We start from the raw sequence: 22,160 nt of genomic DNA, 5'->3' as shown, positions 1-22,160 counted from the left end.
TCGCTTCGAACATGACTTTCACCATCATCCACCACCCACCACCCACCACCCACCTTCACACTCCGTTTCGACGTTGACAATAGCTACACCCTTCACCCCATCCTGCTCACACTCGACGGCAGCTGGCCTTTACCTGGCGTCCACCTGCAAGATGGCAGCACACGTCGAGGAGCCCAGCAATGAGATGCTAGATGACGGCGACCACGACAACGACAGCCAGGATCACGGCATCGAACAGATCAGCGATGCTGCGGAGCGTTTGCCACGGTTCGAAATGTACGAAGAGCAGCAACTGATGATGCCCGATGCGGGTCTACATGACGGCAACTACGACCGGGACATGGACGAAGCAGCCGAGGACTACGATCAAGATCCACGAGGGATCCAAAATGAAGCGCCATACTACGATGACGGACACCATGAGATGAACGAACAGTATTCGAACGATCCTCAGTATCAGGCTCACGATTATGGTGGCTACGACGAGCCTGAGTACTACCAGGAGCGCTACGATGCGCCAGTGCAGCCTCAGATGACACAGCAATTTGCAGAAGACGAGGCCAATAGAGCTCGTGCAGCCTCTGCGTTCGAGCGTGTGGCTGCTTACGAGGAACATGGTAGGTCATGATTCGCGTTTACTTGATGACACTTGCTGACCAGCATACAGGCTCCCATGAGCAAGCTCGATATGCTCCAGACAGAGATCAACCCTTCACCCACGAGAGTCGGAGTAAGACAGCGCCATACGTGCATGGACAGCCCAAGACTACGAAGAAGAGCTCAAGGAAGAGGAAGAAACCACCGGCCTCACTTGCTCAGGCATCGATCGCTCGCAATAATGAGCATACTGGAGGCACCAGCTATCCAACTCCAGTGACAGAGCACCGAGCTCACCGTGGAGTCCATTTTTCACCTCGTCAACATGAAAAAGGCTTCTGCGGGCAGCGCCAGGACGTTCCAAACGGTGGTGAGGCAGTTCAAGAAGCTACGCACGAGCACCTTCTACCCCGTAAGATGCAGCCTATGGCTATGTCAGACAAAAGCCGGCCCCTCTCAGCAGGTCTGCGTGACCAATCTGCAATAAATGGAGGTAACGCACCGCCATCGCCTCCTCCAACGCGGCCAGCACTGTCTCGCTCAGCAACTCGGCCCGTCAGCTCTTCGCTGCCACCAAGAGATCTTGCTCCACCCTCTATGATCCGACATCATGCGACTCCTGGAAACACTTCTGGGCGGCTACCTATGCCGCAGACAGCAAGACACGCCAGTGCGCTTGCGATTCATCGAGACGCAACTCCCTCATCCGATCCACTTGAATTGTCGCAAACGCTATTGGCGCTGGGCAACAAGGTGGACAGGGATCGACACAAGCAGGAGTCACGGCATCGGGCGGAACAGGATGCCATGAAGAGGCAGCTTGGTCAAGCCTCTTACGACACACAAGTTGCACTGAACCAATGTCGTTCCTTGCAACATGACAATCAAGGCAAGGACGCGGAGTTGCGGATTTGCAACGGCAAGATCGCCAAGTACCGGACTTTCAAGACCTTCGTCGATAAGTTCGGGCACGATCTTGACTACTTCAAATCCAGGGCCACAGACAGTCAGAAAGAAAGTGCTGAGCTGATCGCCTGGTGCAAGCAACGCATAACTGAACTGGATGCAGCCCTAAAGCAATCGCACGGTGAGTCAATTTGAAGAGCAGAGGGCATCTTTCGTCTGAAATATGCGTGCTGCATCTCCATCTCAGCAACAGTTGCTGAGACACTGACACGTGGTGTTCGAGTATGGCTAACGTTGTTCTGTCTAGGTGCTCGAGACAACGCCGGTCAACTCGAGAAAAAGGCGTTGAAAGCTTGCAGCGAGGCTCGATCTGAGCTGTCTGTTGCAGCTGCACAACATGCGCAGCTACGACAAGAGTTGGACGCGAAAGACAAGCTTCTCGTCGAAGAGAAGAATCTCCGGTCGCAGCTGCAAGCTCAACTGAGCGCCACTGGCCATGACAGAGAAGCGCTTGTTCGCCAATTGAAGAGCAACAACGATGCCGTGCTTAACAAACTCTATGAGATGCATGGCACGCTGGAAGAGTCAAATCACAAGCAAGAGGTCACCGAAATGCTGGAGAAGATCACTACTGCTGTACAGGGTCTGACCTCACGACCGACAGCTACCGTGGAAGACGTTGTTGCTGTCAAAGTTCTGGTGGCAAGCCTACCCGACACCATCGCGACTCGACCACATGTTGACGTCAAGTCGGCCGAACAATCCACTGTGTTAAGGACATGCATAGAGGAGAGTCTCGACAGTCTGAAGGCGGAATTGCTCAATCAAGAGAAGCTCGCCGCCGAAGCGTCTGCATGCCGTGAGACCATCGCTGGACTCAACGAGAAGCTCAGGGTGAGCGAGGAACGCCTCCTAGAGCACCAGACGAAGGTGTCTGAAGCTCAAGCGAAAGAGAAGGAAGTCAAGGAGCTCAACGCGACGCTGAAGTCGAGAATCACTGAGTTGGAATCTTCCACCGACGTGGAGGGTATTACGCTCGACTTGCAAGCAAAAGCTTCTGCTCTGATCACTATGCAAGCGGAGCTTGATGCGACAAAGGAGGAACTGGGCGTTGTTCAAGCCAAGAACGCAAGTCGTGAGGATGAGCTGAACGACTTGAAGCAGCAGCTGAAAGACCACGCAGTCGAGCGAGCGGCATTTGAGAAGGATAATAATGACGCTCTGGAGAAGAACAAGAGTGAAATGGGAGCGTTCATCGAGACCGAGCAAGCGAAGCTCAAAAATGAACAGGTCAAGTGTGAGGAAATGGGCGAAAAACTCAAGGAAACCCAACAGAAGCTGCGAGACGCAGAGTCTGAACTTGAGAGGGTAAAGAAAATATCCTCCGAGCAGATGCATAGGCTGCAGGTACAGCTCACAGCTGCCGGGGAGCTTGCACAGTCTCGAGCGGATGAGATCCAGACTCTCTGTGGTGATAAACGTGAGGTGAACACTGAGCTTCAGAAAGAAAAATCCACGACCAAGAAGCTGGAAGGCAAGGTAAAGGCCCTGGAGAAGCAGATCGAGGCAGAGAAAGACAACAGGAGTGCTGCGGACTCGGCAACGGAATCAGCTGAACACGAGCTCGAGACATGCCGTGCAGAGCTGACAAGTGCAAACAAGAGGCTCGAACAAGCCCTCGAGAAGAGTGCCGCGGACTCAGCAACGGAATTTGCTGAACGCGAGCTTGCAGCTGAACACGAGCTCGAGATTTGTCGCGCAGAATTGGCAAGTGCAAACGAGAAGCTCAAACAAGCCGCCGAACAAGCCTTGCGAATAGACACCGAGCATCAGGAGAACGAAGCAGCGCATCATGACCGGCTGCAGAAAGCAGAATCGGCTGTCAAGGCGCGTGAGCAAGAGCGCGACGCCTACGCCCAGCAAGTCGAAGATGCATGGACGAAGGAACGTGCCGACCAACAAGCGATCCTCGAATCCGAGAAGGACAAGACGCAGCAAGCCGAGGCTGAGCGCGACAAAGCTCAGGCTGCCGTCGTAGAGCTTCAGTCAAAGCTTGATCAGCTGCTGAACGCTCCAGCCGAGCACGAAACTGGACGTATACAGAGCAAGGGCGTCACACCGAATGTGGCCGCGAACGCCAAGCAGCCCAGGAGACCCCGAAAGAGGGTGAATCGTAACACACACTCGATCGAGGAGGGCAGTACCATCCCTGTTCCCGTCCTGTTACGTCCTTCCAGCGCGAGACCAAATACTGGAGAGGGTGAGGACAACTCACGTGGCCCTGTCGTCGAGGAGTCGCAGCAAGGATTCATGGCTGCCCCGACATCGTCACCACCAGCTGAGAACTTCAATCTGTTTGAAGTGGACAGATCAGCTCCAAAGCCGAGGCCCGCTATGCTACCAAATTTGCATGATCGAGATGTTGTGCCTGAGACGCAGTTTGACGACGTGATTCCCTCAGTTCGTGACTTTCACAAAGACCGCTTCACGCAGTCGAAGATCGCGGCCAGTCATGCTGCCAACCACGGTGCTACCAGTCAACGTGACACTGCTCCTGATTTCCGGATCTATGAGGATGCCGACGAAGCTGTCTATGGAGATACTCAGGACGCACCACAGTATCTGCAGAACAGCCTGCCGCCGATCATGCCACCGCCGAACAGCTCCTCGAAGCTCGTTCGTCGTCAGAGCGACGTGTCGCATGGCTCGCGTGGGTCCCGTGGCCTCGAATCCGGACAAAAGAAGGCCAGCCGCCGCAACTCCTCTCATCTCAAGACTCCGGAGCCGACAAGCTTTCCAGGCGGTGCTGGCATTCCCAACTTGAGCAGCTCCCCAGGTTTCATGCCATCTGCCAAGCCAGTGCGTGCCTCGAATACTTACAACAGCGGCTCTGGAAAGGAGCATCGCACGTCCCGCCGTCAGTCAGATCTGGCCGAGGAACCTGCCACAAACATTCGTGCACCACCTAAGCGCAAGAGCGAGAGCGCGGTCATCGACGGCTACGAACGAGAGCGCAGCAAGCGTATCAAGCCAGCCAATGTAGTGCCGCCGACTCCGAAGCGTCCTGGTCTCCGCTCCATGTCTCAGCCGGCAGGCACCGAGAACTCGCATGCTGCACTGATGTCGGATCTCAGCATACCGCCAGGACCACCCCGAGGTAGCTCGCAGACTTCTCGAATGCAGACACTGGCCGGCAAATCAGCCCGTCCGGCTCACGGTGTCAAGGCGACTTCGAAGCGTAAGCTGTGCGTTGTCATTCTCTATGACAGTCAGCTAACTGATGACAGGTGACCAGATGAATGCGCGGTTCCAACAGGAGCTGAACGTGGCCAGACGCTAGCTGAAAAGCTGGATGGACTGCTAACTACCACCTTGCTTCGATTGGACGAAGTATATTTCGGACTGCTCTAAGGAGCGTCGCTGAGCAGAGAACTTGTGTTTGTATGCCTTATGCCTGGCCTTCGTGCCGTTGCTGAATGTCTTTACGGCTTGGACGTCGCTCTGTGATCCGTCGCTTACATGTGTATACTTGCAATGGCATCTCCATCTCTTGGACGGCATGCGTTCTCCTTCTCCTTGTCCTTTCTCCTTCGCCCTGACGACGTAACCTCAGCCGCGTAGCCCAAGCGGTCCTGGTAGGCGCGTGGTGTGTCTACGGCGGCTCGATTGATTGGTGTGGCATCGAAGCGCGATGGCCCTCTGTTCTGATCTCTCCTCCAAGTATTCCTGCATCACTTTCCACCCCTCTTGGCTTCAAGGAATAGCACTTTCTTCTTCACTGCAGCCGACATCTCATCAGCTTCCTCCTATGATACTAAGAGCTTCTGCAGATTGGTTCGCGCAACGTACCGACGGGATCATACTTCAACATGCTCAAAGGTCTATGCGTACGCGGGCGAGAGAAAGTTTTGTAGTAGCCTGTCATGGCCATGGAGATTAGGCGTACGGCGATGGTGCGGGATTTCGCTGTGGGTTGTTGTTAGCTGGGTTCACTGGGGCGTATGATTGTTGATGCGGACCTTTTTTCGCCATGGCTGATGTCGTCGCAGATGCAATGCGCGATACAGTATCGCGTGCAGTACAGCAAGCTCGATGTCGGCTTGGATCTTGCCGACTTCCGCAAGGGCCGCCTTGCTTCGCTATCCCTGTTGGCGCTGCCGCGCTAGGCCTCGCCGATTTCAGCCGAGGTTTGATGGGATTCACTTGCCGAACATGTGCAGGCGAGGATCTGATCATGAGGAAGGTGTCGTCCGTTTGTGCTGGGGAAGCTGTCTGACACTCTTTCCTTGACAGAGTCGGTTTATGAGATCGTAACAATTCTTTGTCTAACAGATCTATCTACCCTCGAGTACTTGGGCTTGCTGCGCTGCCATTCACTGATCTTACCCCTCTTATCATCAACAACCACAGACTCGACACCGCAATCATGGTCGCAGACGCGCTGATCTACCACCCAGAAGTGGCTCACTTCAACCGCTTCGTCGCGACAACAGGCACGTCTACGGCTACCACCTAACTCTCCTTGTCTGCCCGCTCCTGACACATGATGATCTAGTCGGCCGCGACAAGCTCCTCCGAACCGTGCAATACGCCTCCCGCTTCCTCGCCTGGTACCTCTACCGCACCAACCACCCGGCCTCGACCGTCGCCATCCCCGAAACAATCAAGAAGCAATTCTCCTCCGTCCGCAAAGCCATTAGAATCGGCAAATTCATCGAGCACCTCAAAGCCGCCGCCATCGCCTCCGACTCCAAGTCGCTCGACCCCGTCCTGAAGTACCTCGCCGTAGGCCGTCAGCTGGGTTACGCAGTCTACTTGAGCTTGGATACGCTGTGCTACATTGATCAGACGGGAATTTACAAGTTGAAGCAGGGCGCGAGATTGCAGAGGGAGGCGTATCGTGCGTGGTTTGTGGGGCTTGTGTGCAACATTGCGGCGAGCGGGTATACGCTGTGGAATATGAGGGAGGTGACCAGGACGCAGGGGGCTAGTGGGGATGCGGAGAAGGTTGTGGGGCAGAAGCGGTTGCAGAAGTATGAAGTTCTGAGTGTGATGGAGGGTGTGACACGTGCTAATGTGTGTGACAGGGAGCGAGGCGCTGCGCAGTTGCAGTTGCTGTCGGATCTGTGCGATATTACCATCCCGAGCAATGCTATCTATGGACGGTTTGATGATGGTATTGTTGGTATTGCGGGTACGATCAGCAGTTTGATAGGACTGCAGGCTGCTTGGGGGAAGACGGCTTGAGTGGGAGCACAGTATCGACTGAAGACTGAATCTGGGACTACCTAAGTATCACATTGACCTAAAAAGACGAAGGGGCACAGAGAAACAACCTGGTGGTGGAGACGACTCGCAGGTGTGGAGTTTGGCTTTCGAGAGCGATTGCGGATGCGGAGTTTGGCCTATCTACAGGACGTATTGCAAGGAATCGACATACTATTGCTGACCTTTGTGGCTCTCACTACTTCTGCGTCTCCTGCCTCATATCACAAGCTCCATCGACTAAACATGCAGGTCAACCAACTCCTCACCGCCGCAGGCACACCCGCCGACCATGCCGAGGCGAGCTCGTATCGCGCTTCTGGCTTCAGCAATCGCATAGGTTGGGTAAGGCATCCAACACAGACACAACATGTACATATCGAGACTGCAGTAACGAACCTTCTCCCAGGGAACACGCCCAGCCCTCATCCTGATCGATGTCTGCAAGGCTTACTTCACACCCGGCAGTCCCTTGAACATGACCTCCAACCCCGCGGCGGCGAAGTCAGTTGATTTTATGAAAAGGTTACTGGCCACTGCCCGGGAAGCACGGGTCTGCTATTCTTTTGAACAACTATCGGGGCGTGGTGCAATGGATTTGCTGACAGGATCCAGGTCCCGATCACATGGACACAAGTAGACTACGACCGAACAGACATGAAAAACGCAGAGCTATCCTACAGGAAAAGCACCGGTTATCAACGTCTCCAACGCCTCGACGACTGAAGGGTTGGATGGGTATATCCCCGGCCTTGAGCCACTCTCCGGCGAAGACGTAGTCCTCAAAAAGCACACATCCGCCTTTTTCGGGACGCAGTTGCCATCCTTGCTACATTTGATGGCGGTGGATACGCTTGTGATCTGTGTGGTGTGAGGACGAGTGGATGTGTCAGGGCTAGTGCGTTGGATGCTATGTGTTGGAATTTCCGGCCGATGGTGAGTAGTTCTCGAGCTGGATGAGGGTAGTGGTAGTGAGGCTGATGATTCAGGTGGTGGGGACGGCGTGTGGAGATTGCAGTGCGGCGATTCATGAGGCGGATTTGTTTGGTGTGGATGCGAAGATGGCGGATGTGGTGGGGGAGGCGGAGGCGGTGGAGCGGGTGAGGGCTGTGAGGGGGTGGCAGGGTGTTGTTGGGGTGGGAGGGGGGGAGGTGTGTGCCGGGGTTTGGGAGGATGGGGGAGGAGGTTTGACTTGGGGGAATGGACGTGGACGTGGAAGTGGACGTGGAAGTGTAATTGTGACGCTGCTGTACATATGTAACGCTCGAACGCTACCAGATCAAATCGTCGAACAAAATCATATTACGTGGACTTCTCCTCATACATACACCACCTCCCTCTCCCTCTCCCTCTTCATCTCCGACCTCCCCTTGAACAAACTCCTCAACACACTCGGCTCCTTCTTCCCATTCCCATTCCCCTTCGTCGCCGTCGCCTTCGTCCCACTACTCCTCTTACTCGCACTACTAACCTCACTCTTCGCCTTCCTACTCTTCCTCGTCTTCGCACTCCTCTCACTCCTCGTATCAAGCGGCTTCAGATCCGCCTCCGTGAGCCTTCCATCCTCAATCAACGTCCTCGTCGCCACGGGCGTGATGAACTCGCCATCTACACTTGTCCCAACGGAATTGATCTGCTCGTCCGCGATGCCGCGTCTCCATAGTTCAATCCGGCTGATTTCGCGGAGTTGGTCTTCTTCTTCGAAGGGCCCCTCGACGGGGCCGAGTTCGGCTTCGGCGGGGATGCCTCCTGCTTCGAGGAGTTTCTCTTCGGATCTGTTGGCTTTGATTTTCTTGATGATCTTGTAGCCGCCGAAGGCAATGATCGTTACACCAACGCCGACTCCTGCAGCGATAGCGAATTGCGGGCTGGCGAGGAGGGCCAGGATTGCGGGGAAGGAGCCTTTCATGGTTGCTAATGCTCCCGGGGCCATTTTCGCGGCGATGTTGGAGATTTCGGCGAGGGTTAGGGCTACGGCTGCGAGGGCGTCGGGGTTCTTTTGGAGGTTGTCGATTATGGCGGTGACGGAGTGTTGCATGCAGTTTCCTTCGTCTAGGAGGCGTTGGAGGTAGTTCATTTTCTCTTTTAGCTCAAGTTGGTCTTCGCGGCGGGATTCTGGGAGTGGTGGGGGGAGCTCGCCGTACGCTAGGTCCATGTCAATGTCGTCGCAGCTGGCTCTGCGGCGGGGTGTTGTTGGTCGTTGGCTCTTGAGCTGCATGCCGTCTGTGTTCCTCCTCATGAGCTCGCCGACCTGTGGGTCATCGTTGTCGTCGTAGATCAAGCCAGAATCCTTCCTAAGAGGTGACGGCCGATGCGTGGAATGTCGAGGTCGATCGTTCGCATAGAAGCTGTCCGATACACCACGCTCGACTGGCGGTCGTGTGCCTGCCTGGCTGGGAACGGGCTTCCTCCGAACAGACGTTCCATCATCGCTGCCTCTTTTCGAACTTCTTCGCGAAACCTGTGACTTTCTGTCGTCCTCATCTTCCAAGGTCAAAGCATCAAGCTGTTTCCTGGCTTTACGTTCCTTCTCCTTGTCCTCCCTCTCTTTCGTCCTTGTTGCATGGATCTCTGCTTTGCGCTCGTTGTAGGCACTCTTCGCTTCGTTGAACACGTTCACCAGATGCTTCGAAGTGCTCACAATCTTGCCCGACTTGTTGACGATGGTCACCGTCTGGTTGATCAAGGCAGGCATGGCTGCGGGGTAGCAACGCAATGGTTCGTGTAAAGATGGTTGTTGCTGCAATATATGTTTGTCGACTTGTCCAGCAAGCGTTCGTTCTATATCGTACCGTATCGTTTCGTTTCGTGAATGTCGTTTCTGTGGTTGGTAATGAATCCGCGGTACGTACAAATCGCAGGCCAGACAGGGGAACGGGTGGAGGCAGGAAGTCGGTGTGTGGTCCTTTGTCGGTCCTGAGACAACAACGAGTCCAAATATACGACAACAGACAAAGGACGCCTTGTAGTTCTATGTCTCTGCAGTGCTCGCGCCGATATGGCGAGTAGGAAGAATGCCCCGGCCCGGCGCGAACGAACGGTACTGATGTATGTATATCGTTCCCAAAACGGCAATGCGATCTACCCACGTTGCAGACGTGTCTGAGCTGTAACAGCGGCAACCAGTCCCGTCACAGCCCGAGGGACGGTAGGCACCTAGAGCAGAGCGAATGGCCAAGAGAGGACGTGGTTGTTCCTCTGCTATTCGTCCATCGGCAGCACTTGTTGGGCGGCAACGATGTGCTGGCACGACTGGCTATGGAAGCTCCGACAGAAGCCGCCAACTGGAGAGCAGGAGTCTATCTCGTGAGCATCGCGAAGGGGAGAAATGTGCCAAACGAGGCTGGGCAGTGATGCGGAAATGCGGGCCTGGTCGTGGGCCTGCCAGAGGGACATGGCGGGCCCTTTGAATGGCGGTGACGGGAGTTACAGCGACAGAACAGCTGCGATGACAGAGCTCGCCCACGATCTGAGCGTCTGGACCGCCACAGTTTGTGGCTGTTGTGCTGCACAGCCACCAAAAGCAAGAAAGCGATGACGACGAGGCATTTATGATGCATGTGATCGAAACCTTGGAGCAGGATGTTGATATGGCATGGCTTCGTTGGATCTCCATCTGAAGCACAGAGTATGAAGCTTTCAAGCGTGCATGCACTTCGTCTGATTGATAAACCTACCGAAGCCAGCACCACTACACACCCCCAACCGCCCCCCGCGACAACATCCCCAACACCCCCTGCAACGGCCCCAACACCTCCTGCGTACCCGACCAAGGATCTCCCGCCGTCGCCACCGCCTTCACCAACAACGGCGCCAAATACCTCATATGCGCCCTCTCACCCGAGCCAGCACCAAGCGCATCAGGCGCCAGTTTCAAGTCTCTAATGCTATCAAAGCAGAACAGCAGCTCCTCCAGCTCCGATAATGGCTGTGGGTTGAGGCCACGTAGCGGCTGGTCGGCAATGTATGCGCGGAGGGGGATGGCGAGACGGAGGATGAGGTGGGGTGCTGCGGCTTGGGCTAGGTTTGAGTGTGAGGTGGAGGTGGAGGTGGAGGTGGAGTTTGGGGAGGAGAGGGCGAGGAGTTCTTTGAGGCAGATGTAGGACATGTCCTCGCGGTAGGAGTAGGGTACTTTCTTGACGCGGCCGCGGCGGATCTTGGCGATCTTCTCTAGTGGAGAGTGTCCAATTGGGGGGACCTCGTTCCTCTCCGTGGGATGGATGATGGATGCCTCGAAAAGAGCTCTCGTATAGTCAGCTCGAAGCTGAACGGGTAAATCATCGCTCCCGAGGTATGGCGTTATCACATCTCGTAAGATCCTGTACTGCTCGATATCAAAGTCCATATCGTTCTGCATCTTAAGGCGATCTTCCACGAGGTGCAGATCGTTGCCTTTGACTATACCGCTCGCGATCTTGGCGTACTCGGACCAGAGGTCTGGTGAAGAGGCTTCGCCGTGTTGTAGAAGCGCTGGTGCTAGTGCAACGGCTGTGGTTGTGGCCGTCTGCCATAGAGGTACTCCTTTGCGCTCAGCACGAAAGGCGTACTTCGCTTCGATGATGCGACGGAGGCTCTGTGCTGCTTCGACAAGTGCGTCGTGGCTGTCGGGTGTGTTCTCAGAGGGCTTCACCAGGTCGTGGAGCCATGTGACGCTGTCGCTTGCGATGGCTACGAAAGTTGGGCCAGTCGCTACACCTGATGATGGTAAAGAGTCATGGTGTAGCGTAGAGAGCCGTGATGCGACGACTATCTGCGCCTCGCGGCTTGCTGGTATGCTGCGAAGTAGGCTAAGCGCTTTCGTCTGCAAAGGCGACAGAGATTCCCTGTCGTAACTTGGCCCATCGGATTGCTTCACGATCTCGAAGAGGTTCTCAAGCACATTGCGGCTTTGAGCATCGCTAATCTTGTCGCCAGTCAATCGTGCGATCTCTTGACCTGCTTCAGTGTAAGCTATAAAAGCAGCCTGGTTGCTCTGGCCGGTGGCACCGTCGGACGACGTCGATACAGGAACGCGCTTTGTCCATAACGCAAGCGTTCGGTAGGTGAGATCTCTCCACTTCGGCCCTTGAGCTACAGCCAGCACTCTCGACAGGGCAGACCAGGCGCCAGCTGTCAGGAGATGGACGTCGAGATCCAGGTATCGCTCTAGCATTGACAGAAACGACTCCCAAAGGCTGGGAAGCTGCGATATCTGCTCAATCACTCGAACGTGCGTAGCTAGTACTCCCGATGTTCCGTCAAGAATCGACTTCGACATTTCTGCATCGCTGGCTTGGTCGCTGTCGTTGTCGTCATGATACAACGCCGAATCTACGCGCGAAAGCTGGAACACCGTAGACCGTAGCAGCATCTTCCAGCTCGCTGGAGGGATCTCATCGCCATGATTCTTGAACACATTACAGAGCGTCTGGAAAGCCGCATTCCTGACTTCCTTCGACGTGTTCCCAGCTGCGTCACGTAGTCGCGTGAGCACAAACAGCCACTGAGCTGATGGCAGATGCTGTAGTTTCGCAAGAGCGTCTTCAAGGTCTTCGTCTTCAATCTGATCTACTAGAGAGTCGAGATCTTTTTCGTTGAACTGACTGAAGACAGCATCTGAAACGTTCCAGGCCATGGTCACTGTCGTCAAAGCAGCATTTAGGTCGTCCTTCTGACACATGAAGCGGTGTAGCAGCTCTACAAGTGAAGGCACCACGCTGCTTGGGACGGAACTCAAGAAGTCCGAGCATACGAGCTGCGTGGCTGCAAAAGCCACTCGCCCGATCTGTGCTGATACTAAGGTTGAGGTCACCTGTGGCCAGTCTATATGTGCAGCTTCGTCTTCGAGTCCGCGGTTCGGGCTGCCGGAGTGTTCGAATGCAGCACTCAGAATGGCCACGATGCGGTTCCAGCCAGCAACAAGTGTCTCTCCGCCACGCTCGAGGATCGACCGTAGACACTCCATGACCTGGCCCTGGACTTCCAGATCCACACTGGACATTTCACTCTGCTCTAGGTAGATCTCATCAACAAGCTGTAGCAGCGATGCTGAGGCACGACGCTGCACCATAGCCCTGTCGTCGGGATCTTCCTTCGCAACCTCAGCAATAGTCGCCTCCGCCAGCTTGGTCATGACGTTGGCTGCGCTCCGTCGTGCATCGCGCGGGCTGGTGTTTGACTTTGCAGTTGAGGTGAGCTCCTCTATCAGCACAGTCCAACCTGTTGAGTCCGGATCATCTGAAGCGACGAACCGAGCGATGTTGAGCTCTGCCAACGTTCCAAGCTTGGGGATCACGAAATGATAGTCTCGCGACTGGAGCTCGACGAATGAAGACAGGCCTGGAAGCCCAGAAAAGGTTCTTCGCGCCGCAAGTGGTGTTCCTGGTGGTGTAGCGTCTGGTCGTGGTGAAGCAGATGGAGATGATGTTTGAGATGGTCGTGCGTGAAGCAGCTGGCAGAAAGTCTGCAGCACCACGAGGAACGCATCATCTGGATAGTCAGCAGTGCTCTCCAGTAGTCTAGAAGCAGCAGCTTCAACTGCACCGACTTCAGAGCTGAACGCCTGTACGACACTTGGATCGTCGGATGCCCGATGTCCTGCTTGAGACGCTTGCCGAGTCATTTGTTGTGGTGTCGTCCTGCTCAATACCATGTCTGCCTGCTTAAGCGCAGTCACGATCACAGAGAACGCACGACCAAGTATTGGACCAAGAGCGATGGCAAGGTTCAACAGTGCTCGTAGACAAAGCAAGTTCCTGACTGTCAGGATTGGCCGTGCATGGTCTATCGACTGCCTGCGGCTACTGTCAATTGACATAGACGACGCCTGCGAAACGAAGCTGTCGACGGAAAGCAAGCCTCTTGGGTTCGAGAAGACCCGAGGACTTTCTGTTGCTGGCGACTTCATGGTATCGGAGGTGGCAGCGCTCAAGACATGCGGCGGCACTGCAGCTTTAGCTAAAGTAGTCATGAGGGCGTCTCTGGGAGTCGTGAGGCGGAGAAGTCCTGCCACTTGTGCGAACCGCTGGTATGCCTTTATTAGGTTTCTGAAGTACTGGTCATCGAGGGCTGCGTTCAGGAAGGTCGATGCTGTCGCCAAGACTGCTGGCCAGCAGGTGTCGACAAGGCCGGCCACAGCTTGCACTTTGCCTGCGTATGGTGCGTCTTTCGCATCTAGCGGATTCATGGGCACAGCCCGACTTCGAAACGATGTTGACCGCCCTCTAGCTCCGCCATTTGCCTCAGAAGCGCTACTCGAAGACTTGGTTCTGCTTCGTTCAAGTTGCACTGTCAATGGTAGCACAGTTCTTGCAAGCGCATCGGACAGCCCATTGAGACACTCCAATACCAGAGCGTAAAGATACGTCTCTGGTACCGCGGGAGAGTCGCTTTTGTCCAGCTGTTCTATACACGGAACCTTGGGGAGGCTCCATTGGTTGCTGATCCCAGCGACATTGGATTCAGCAACACCGAGAGCAGAGCTGATGACACCGGCCATACCGGCTGCATCAAAGGCTACTTCTTCGTTGATTGTGTCTCGTTGCACAGAGGGACCAGTAGGTACTGTAGACTGCTGCCCGAGTCCAATCGCACTCGGCTTTTCCGTGGAGAGTCTTACAAACGCAGACATCATGTCCTGCACGATCGGCTTGCCACCTTCCCGACCATCAAAGGTCGAGTATGCTTCGATGACATGGTTGCTGTCAGAGAAGAAGTCCCGTAGTAGCTCCATTACCAGTGAGCGCTTCCACAGTGGCGCGACATCCGGCTCCAGTAGTTGGGTACATAAGTTCAGGGCGACTTCGCAGTCTCCACCAAATCTTGACAGGTATCGATCCAGGATCATACCGAGCAGTCGTAAGCTCCGCACAGTCGTAGAGAAAGGCAACCTTTCTGACAATGCTCTCACTACGAGCGGAAGTACATTCGAACGTACGACTGACATCAGCTCTTCGTGAGCACCGAACAGCTCCGGGTTCGAGTCGATGCACGACCAGATCAGCTCCAGACCATTGTCCGCGGAGAATGAGGTGAATTGCACAAACTTGGTGCTTCGACTGTCCGCTGCCAGTGCCAGGTCTCGTAGCACCCGATACGCATCATATGCGGCCGGTCTAAGGTGAAGCGTGCCATCATCGCCAGGAATCTCCGCTGTTGTGGCGATGTTCTCGGCGTTGGAGTCCTCTGTTTCGACCTTCTCGAACACGCTCGTTATGAGTGATTGCAGTGTAGCTGCAGCTACACCGCTGACGGTCGAAGCTTTTGCTGTCTGCAAAGACGAGCATACTTGCAGCGCACTGCTTAACAAATCACCTTCGAGCTCAGCAGCATAGTTCTGTAGCAACGAAGGCAACGCTTGCAATATCTTGAGCTGAATGTCGAGACCAAGATCTGTGCACGCATTGAAGGCTCCCAAAGTTTCCTGGAGTCGTGCTTTCGGCAGTCCCTTCGAGATCACGAGTCGCTGCAGACATACTATGCCGCTGCCAGCGAACTTGGCATTCTTCGTGTTGCAGGCGATCAGAAATGGCTCAATGAAGTTTGGTCGTCGGCTAAGGTCAGCAGCAAGTTGTGCTTCTGAGGTCGAGGGAAGGGATTTGAGCTCCTACTTACACTCAGCCTATTGCCTAAGCCTGCGAGGCCGTCCAAGCGATCTGGACTCTGGCGCTGGACGCGCGGGACCTACCTGTAATGCTTTATCCGCTGCGGTCCGTAGGTCGGTATTCTTACGCTTCGCCTCGGATGATAGGTTGGAAAGCTCGTTGGCGAACAATGTCGCGCTCATCTTGAATGTGATTCAAGCAGCTTCCACGCGGGATATCATGGTAGAATGAGGCAATAGCAAACCGCTACCATAGCGAAGAGGATGGGTCGAGACTAGCAAGGCGTGCTCAGCCGTGACAAGTGTTCAATATATGCTGTTAATGTTGTGGTGAATAGAACTATGTAACAGAGGCATGCGTGTCCTTTGAGCTGTGAAGTAAGCACGGCCAAAAGTCATTGTATCAAGTGTCACAAAGCTCGGTCAAACCGCTTCCGTCGCCATCAACGAGAGCTCTCATAACCACAAACATCAACGACCTCACCAAACCCCTCCACCTTCAGACCATCCAAACCCTTCCACCTCCAAACCAACCCGAACAACACTCCAATACCACACCGAATCAACAACCTCACCCAAACCACCACACGAGCCCAACCACAACCATGTCCGGCGCCTCAACCTCCAACAACACCTCAACAACCCAAGCAACCGTCTCCGACTCCACCGACAAATCACAACCTCTCCAACCCCAGAAACCCACAGCTCTCGAGGAAGACGATGAGTTTGAGGACTTTCCCGTAGAAGGTATGTCTCCGGCTCCGAGCTCGCGAGGAAGTCAAGTTTGCGAGGAATCAAGCTTGCGAGGAATCAAGTTTGCGAGGATCACTCACCTCAGCATCACCTCCATCATTGTTAGGACAACCTGCTAACACGATCAAACATAGACTGGACCAAAGAAGAAGAAGTCGGCGCACAGGCAGGAGGCAGCACACATTTATGGGAAGAGAGCTGGGACGACGACGACACGACGGATGATTTCAGCGTGCAGTTGAAGGAGGAGTTGAAGAAGATGGGGAAGAATTGAGGGAGCTATGGACATGCAGCCGGCGGTGATATGAAATGCATAAAGCAAAAAGGATGCTGTGTTTATGGGACACGGAAGCATGATGAGCGCACGTACGGCGTGTGGCGTAGAATCCTCGACTCTCTCCACGCTTCACGCTCCACGTTGAGGGCATCGACGGGGGACGACAGAATAGCTCGGAATGAGGCGTGAGGCGTAGGCATAGGTATGAACATGATAAGCCAGTTCATGTTGCAGGCTAGCATACTGCTATGAAAGCAGAAATGAGCAAGAAGCTATCCACGACCAAACAATCATGGTCCCATCATCACAATCTACCCTGTCTTTACGACTTCTCGCTCAAAGCACTCACACCCGGCAAATCCTTACCCTCCAACAACTCAAGTGAAGCACCACCACCAGTGCTAACATGGCTCAACTTATCCTCCACCCCATAGTTCGCCGCCACAGTCGCCGTGTCACCACCACCAATGATCACGATCTTGCCCTTCTGCGCCGCCTCCACAGCCGCATTCATAGTCTTCTTGGTACCATTCGCAAACGCCTCCATCTCGAACACACCCGGGGGACCGTTCCAGAGAATCGTCTTTGCGTCGTCGATGGCTTTCTTGTACAGCTCGATACTCTTCTCGCCGCAGTCTAGACCCATCCAGCCGTTCTGGATACCATCCTTATCCTCAGCGTATCCAGTCTTCGCATCAGCCGCGAACTTGTCGGCGGTGATGTAGTCCACGGGGAGAGTGATGGTGACGTTCTGCTTCTTGGCCTTCTCGACCAGTTCCTTGACCTTCTTGCTGCCGGCCTCGTCAAAGAGGGAGTTGCCGATCGCCATGTTGTCCATCACCTTCTTGAAGGTAAAGGCCATACCACCGCAAATGATCAAGCTGTTGACCTTGTCAAGCATGTTCTCGATCAACTGAATCTTATCCGAGACCTTCGCACCGCCAAGGATAGCGAGGAAGGGACGCTGTGGGTTCTCGAGGGCCTTGGCGAAGTATTCCAGCTCCTTCTTGACGAGGAAGCCAGAGGCCTTTTGTGGGAGGTCTACACCGACCATAGAGCTGTGAGCGCGGTGCGCAGTGCCGAATGCATCGTTGATGTAGATGTCACCAAGCGCTGTCAGGCCCTTGCGGAACTTCTCAACGTCGGCCTTGTCTGCCTTCTGCTTGTTGCCATTCTTGTCCTTGCTTGAGCCCTCCTCTTCAGCGTGGAAGCGCAGGTTCTCGAGGAGGATCACGTCGCCGTTCGATGCGCCACTGACGGCCTTCTCGGCTTCTGGGCCAACGCAGTCTTCGGTGAAGGTCACCTTCTTGCCGAGAAGCTTCTCGAGCTCAGCGGCGACGGGCTTGAGGGAGTACTTGGGGTTCGGGTGGCCGTCTGGACGACCGAGGTGGGACATGAGGACGACTGCCTTGGCGCCATTGTCGATTGCGTACTTGATCGTTGGGAGGGCGCCAACGATGCGCTGGTTGTTGGTGATCTTGGAGTTGGTCTCCTTGTCGAGAGGGACGTTGAAGTCGACCTACAAATCACAACCCGTTTGTCAGTCAATTTTCGCATGCGAATGTTGACGCCTGTTGTTTGCGATATTTGTTGAGCAGCTAGCTTGGTTCGACTCACTCGGACGAGGACGCGCTTGCCCTTGACGTCGACGTCGGTGATCGCGAGCTTGTTGCTGAGCGACATCTTTGCGGTACGGTAGAAGTGTATGACTCTGTTCGTGAGCTTCGTTGCTGGTCGTTTTAATGTGTATACGATTGAGTAAAGTCACAAACAAAAGAATAAGTTGCCCCACCAAGGTCAATCGCTCTTTCTTGGAGGGGCAGTGACGTCGGATTTGGCCGAAGATCTCCGAGCAGTGAAGCAGTACTACAGTGTTCAAGTGACTTTGATAGGTTCAGTAACGTACATTCACGCCTCATATCCCGAGGCTATGCGTGCAGACAACGCCTGTACCCCATGCTTCCAACTCCATACCCCAAAGTCAAGTCCCGTCCCCAGCCGTAGACTCCAGCTACTGTCCTAGGACTCCGACTTTGTCCGATATGGTACAGCAGGTATGCAATGCTCGCTTCTGAATCTCTAGGTCAATCTCGTGTCATAAAGTGTGCAGGAAGTATCGATGAAGTTTATGCAGGCGGCTCTCGTTCCATGGGTGTCACTACTGGCTCGTCCGATGCGTTGGTGAGGGATAGGTATGCGGTCCAGAAAATACCGACCGTGGAGACGAAGGGCTATAGAAGTGTTAGCAGTACTCCAGTGTACTGTTGTAAGGCGGACTCACGATCTGGAACTGAATCGGTATCACCCTAAAGTTCAACACCTGCACCAGCGGCCACACCAAGAAGTTGGCCTTGAGCGCAGGAAGGTACACATCCTGAAACTTCTTCGTCACAGCTCTCCTACCGCCGCCCTCTGCCACTGTCATGAAAGTGAAGAAAGCTGCCAGACCGACCGGCGCAAAGATGAACTGATCGAACGCGACTCTCCTAAGCGCATTCGTCATAGCATGAGGCTTTCCAGGTGCGATCGGAAACAACCCGCTGAGCAGACCAAACCACTTGTGCTGAATTGGCGCCATGATGAACGGGTATGCCATGAACCGTGTCAGACGCTCGAAGTCGAAGGGTGGTGAACCTCGCTTTGATGCCGGTAGCATGTAGTCCTCTTCAGGCCATGGTACCTTCTTGGCAAACTCGCCACCAATCTCGATCAAGGCGACTTCGTCTTTTGATACGTCGCCGTTTAACAGCTTCTGTTTCTGTCGCATGCGCACTGCTGTGAGTGTTTGTGCTACTGTGTCTGCAATGCCACCAAGAACCTGATGCTGTGTCAGCCTAATGCTCTTCCCTTTGTCTGTTCAAGAGGGTTGTGACGTACGGCGTTCGTTATCATAGTCGTAAGTATAGGTCGGTTCGTGTAGTAGGCGTTGAACTTTCGCACGAGTATGGACACCATCGTGGTTTGGAGGAGGGCGATGATGGCGTGAAGGAGCGGCTGTTGAGAGAGATGGCTGGTCAGTCATGCGTTCCAGCAATCAACATTGCAATCCCATCTGATATTGTTCAAGTCTCTCCAACCCCCAGAAATGCACCTCTTTACTACCAGGAGGTGTCCTGCCGAATACGATCTCCCATCTTCAACACCCAAATGCCATCTCTTGCACATGACAAAGGGGTCGCAAACGTACATATTTCCCATAGATATACCTGCTATTCAACTGCCTCAACAGGCGCTTCCGTGTGTCGTTCACGACCATCTTCTCTCGCTCAATTTCTGAGACCAGCGACCGGCGCGACAAGTGGTGACCTCACTGTGGACGAAGGCGCGCTCGGATCCTTGTGCGACTGCTGGTCGATCTTCGGAGGTTCTTTCTTATCGCTTCGGCGGGCGTGGCGGTGGCTGTCACGGTGATGCTATGCGACCGGCGGGCAAGGGCGTATGTACATGTGAAGGCGAGGGCGGTGACATGTGAGATGGTGCATGGAAGCTGGGGCCTGACACCAACGAGCATGAGGGATTACTGGCGCCGCGGAGCGGTACGTTGCAGGGCGGAGGAGAGGATTCGGGTCAGTCGGGCTGTGGCTGTGGAGCTGTGAGCTGTGACTTTCAGACCCTGGCCAGGTTTTGCTGACTGTTTTCACTTGAAACATCGACAACAATGTTCTTGTCGTACAAAGAAACATCAAATGCTCGGCAGCCACCGCGGGGCTGAGTCCTTCGAGAGCACCGTGTTCACAACTCACCGGGTACGATGCTGCTGTTCGACATCTGCGCCGCAAGACGTGGACCATCGTCATCCTCTACATGGCCGACCATGCTATTCATCGACCTTTGACTCGCCGGGATGAGATACGCATGCTCGAAGTGTCACCAGCCAGTCAGCACTCACCGAGTCCTCTCCAATGCACCTTCAGGCATATCTCCTTGCAGGACGACAAGAAATGTGACTACGAGACCATTTCGTACTATTGGGGTGATCAAACGCTGTCCTCCTTCATCATGGTCGATGACCAAGTTCTGTCGGTCCCCGCCAACACCGAGAAAGCACTGAGACGTATGGCGTTTGCCGATGCCACGAGGGTCCTGTGGATTGATGCGGTCTGTATTAATCAAAGCGACCTGACAGAACGATCCGAGCAGGTCCAACTGATGGGAAGAGTGTTTTCCTCTTCTGCTGGTAACCTGATCTATTTCGGCGACGAGCATGAATATACAGCATGCGCAATGTCAACCTTGCAGGAGATGCACAAGGACATTGTCGAAATCTGCACAAAACTTTCGAACGTCGACAGGCTTTTTGGCCAGAAGGGATGGCAGCATTGTCAAGGGCCGATGCAGACTGACATCAATGTCGAAGCTTTGAAGGCATTTTACAACAATGCCTGGTTCAGGTAAGTCAGTCTAAGGAACGGTCGGCATCAAGCTGAATGTCTACCTTGGCAGACGATTATGGCCTGTCCAGGAGCTCGTTCTGGCCCGCAAAAGTCTCCTTCACCAAGGCCAGCACATCATCAACTTCCGTGTAGTCATAGATGTGGCTGCTTGGATGCTGAGCTACTATAAATCGTACACTAATTCCATGCACGTGGCAGACGGGTTGTACAATGCCGCCTGGATGCGGTGGTTCTACCAAGCACATCGGCAGTCCAGAGCACCACAGATACAGCACATAACTGTGGGGAATCAAGAGTTGGAAGTGTGTGACGGTCGAGACAGGATCTACGGCATGCTCGGCATGGCTCACCCCAATGGAATCGTGCCAGATCTCCTCGCGCCCGACTACGCCAAATCTCTAGCGGCAGTGTTCAGAGACGCATGCCTGTATGTGATCAAGCAGGAGGGTAGCGCTATCCCGCTGAAGCTACTGCGCCACCGATCGGCCGACGATTTGACAGACTATGAGTATCCATCGTGGGTATACCGCGTACACGGGGCACGGGACGAGCTGCATGATCCCCTGCACGAATTACCTCCTTTCAGGTATCAAGTGTCATCGCCACTGAGTGGAAGTCCTCTTGACCGCATCGTTGACCGCAATATACTTCCTCTGGATCGTCGACAGCTCGATACGATACACTCTTTGTCTGGATTTCTCACCAAACGCAGGGAACTCTTCCTGGTTGAGATCTCGAAATTCGTCATATCGCATGATTTGTTGGCAGAGCAGACCTGCGGCTTGAGACGTATCGCGCGAACGCTCGTCGCCAACGGCCAGTACGCACAGGCAGACAACGGCGTACAAGTGCAGGCGGATTTCGAGGCTTTCCTTGGCCCAATGTTGCCTGATGGCCGTTCGGAGGAAGCTGTGACGTTGAATGCATTCACGGTTACGATGCAACAAGCTGCAGACCGGTTTACGAATATTTCAATGAACTTCTGTGTCAACAGACAGATCATGCTAACAAGTCAGGGGCACATAGGTATTTGTCCAAAGATCTGCATCCCAGGAGACATTGTCGTGCTCCTGAGCATGGCTCCATTGACTGTCGTACCGAGGCCCGTCGATGATCATTATTTCATGATCGGTGAATGCTACCTAGATGGTGCTTTCGACAATGACGGCAACCCAGGAGAGCTAGAGCTTGATCATCTGGAAGAGAAAGTGTTCGAGATCCACTAAGGCTGTGTACTGACTGGATTCACGCAACAAGTATTGCAGGTCGCTCTTCTCAATTCTGGAACTCATTCGCAGGAGCGGTAACACAACTTAGCTACGTTACCGATTTGGGTGCAGTATTGGAGCTCCTGTCCATGTCGGGGGCTATCTTGTCCATCTAGCCG

At 54.3% G+C, this 22,160-nt stretch overlaps 10 protein-coding genes across 10 annotated transcripts; 6 read left to right on the top strand and 4 right to left on the bottom strand.

The window, feature by feature from the left end:
* Positions 1-151: 151 nt before the first annotated feature.
* CLAFUR5_00076 (uncharacterized protein) lies at positions 152-4,843 on the top strand (the record flags this gene model as incomplete). Its single annotated transcript, XM_047899224.1, has 4 exons — positions 152-617; positions 668-1,684; positions 1,811-4,741; positions 4,791-4,843. 4 exons carry the CDS (start codon positions 152-154, stop codon positions 4,841-4,843), a joined length of 4,467 nt encoding a protein of 1,488 aa, XP_047757077.1.
* Positions 4,844-5,929: 1,086 nt separating this feature from the next.
* On the top strand, positions 5,930-6,750 carry CLAFUR5_00075 (Peroxisomal membrane protein; the record flags this gene model as incomplete). The annotated part of the gene is made up of 3 exons (XM_047899223.1): positions 5,930-5,996; positions 6,059-6,536; positions 6,591-6,750. 3 exons carry the CDS (start codon positions 5,930-5,932, stop codon positions 6,748-6,750), a joined length of 705 nt encoding a protein of 234 aa, XP_047757078.1.
* Positions 6,751-7,014: 264 nt separating this feature from the next.
* CLAFUR5_00074 (uncharacterized protein) lies at positions 7,015-7,494 on the top strand (the record flags this gene model as incomplete). Its single annotated transcript, XM_047899222.1, has 3 exons — positions 7,015-7,113; positions 7,178-7,321; positions 7,384-7,494. 3 exons carry the CDS (start codon positions 7,015-7,017, stop codon positions 7,492-7,494), a joined length of 354 nt encoding a protein of 117 aa, XP_047757079.1.
* A 592-nt stretch (positions 7,495-8,086) lies between these two features.
* Positions 8,087-9,463, bottom strand: CLAFUR5_00073 (uncharacterized protein; the record flags this gene model as incomplete). Its single annotated transcript, XM_047899221.1, has 1 exon — positions 8,087-9,463. The coding sequence occupies one exon, from the start codon at positions 9,461-9,463 to the stop codon at positions 8,087-8,089; it is 1,377 nt and encodes a 458-aa protein (XP_047757072.1).
* A 303-nt stretch (positions 9,464-9,766) lies between these two features.
* Positions 9,767-10,122, top strand: CLAFUR5_00072 (uncharacterized protein; the record flags this gene model as incomplete). Its single annotated transcript, XM_047899220.1, has 2 exons — positions 9,767-9,816; positions 9,906-10,122. The coding sequence occupies 2 exons, from the start codon at positions 9,767-9,769 to the stop codon at positions 10,120-10,122; spliced, it is 267 nt and encodes an 88-aa protein (XP_047757073.1).
* Positions 10,123-10,459: 337 nt separating this feature from the next.
* CLAFUR5_00071 (uncharacterized protein) lies at positions 10,460-15,532 on the bottom strand (the record flags this gene model as incomplete). The annotated part of the gene is made up of 2 exons (XM_047899219.1): positions 10,460-15,352; positions 15,434-15,532. 2 exons carry the CDS (start codon positions 15,530-15,532, stop codon positions 10,460-10,462), a joined length of 4,992 nt encoding a protein of 1,663 aa, XP_047757074.1.
* Positions 15,533-15,954: 422 nt separating this feature from the next.
* CLAFUR5_00070 (Putative 26S proteasome complex subunit sem-1) lies at positions 15,955-16,376 on the top strand (the record flags this gene model as incomplete). Its single annotated transcript, XM_047899218.1, has 2 exons — positions 15,955-16,096; positions 16,237-16,376. 2 exons carry the CDS (start codon positions 15,955-15,957, stop codon positions 16,374-16,376), a joined length of 282 nt encoding a protein of 93 aa, XP_047757075.1.
* Positions 16,377-16,701: 325 nt separating this feature from the next.
* CLAFUR5_00069 (Phosphoglycerate kinase) lies at positions 16,702-18,062 on the bottom strand (the record flags this gene model as incomplete). Its single annotated transcript, XM_047899217.1, has 2 exons — positions 16,702-17,898; positions 17,997-18,062. The coding sequence occupies 2 exons, from the start codon at positions 18,060-18,062 to the stop codon at positions 16,702-16,704; spliced, it is 1,263 nt and encodes a 420-aa protein (XP_047755928.1).
* A 443-nt stretch (positions 18,063-18,505) lies between these two features.
* On the bottom strand, positions 18,506-19,635 carry CLAFUR5_00068 (uncharacterized protein; the record flags this gene model as incomplete). The annotated part of the gene is made up of 4 exons (XM_047899216.1): positions 18,506-18,610; positions 18,661-19,197; positions 19,257-19,373; positions 19,567-19,635. The coding sequence occupies 4 exons, from the start codon at positions 19,633-19,635 to the stop codon at positions 18,506-18,508; spliced, it is 828 nt and encodes a 275-aa protein (XP_047755927.1).
* A 548-nt stretch (positions 19,636-20,183) lies between these two features.
* CLAFUR5_00067 (Heterokaryon incompatibility protein 6, OR allele) lies at positions 20,184-21,999 on the top strand (the record flags this gene model as incomplete). Its single annotated transcript, XM_047899215.1, has 2 exons — positions 20,184-20,770; positions 20,823-21,999. The coding sequence occupies 2 exons, from the start codon at positions 20,184-20,186 to the stop codon at positions 21,997-21,999; spliced, it is 1,764 nt and encodes a 587-aa protein (XP_047755932.1).
* Positions 22,000-22,160: the final 161 nt, after the last annotated feature.

The sequence above is a fragment of the Fulvia fulva genome, chromosome 1 (assembly GCF_020509005.1).
Source record: "Fulvia fulva chromosome 1, complete sequence".
NCBI lineage: Eukaryota > Fungi > Ascomycota > Dothideomycetes > Mycosphaerellales > Mycosphaerellaceae > Fulvia > Fulvia fulva.
This window is presented reverse-complemented; position numbering and strand designations above follow the sequence as displayed.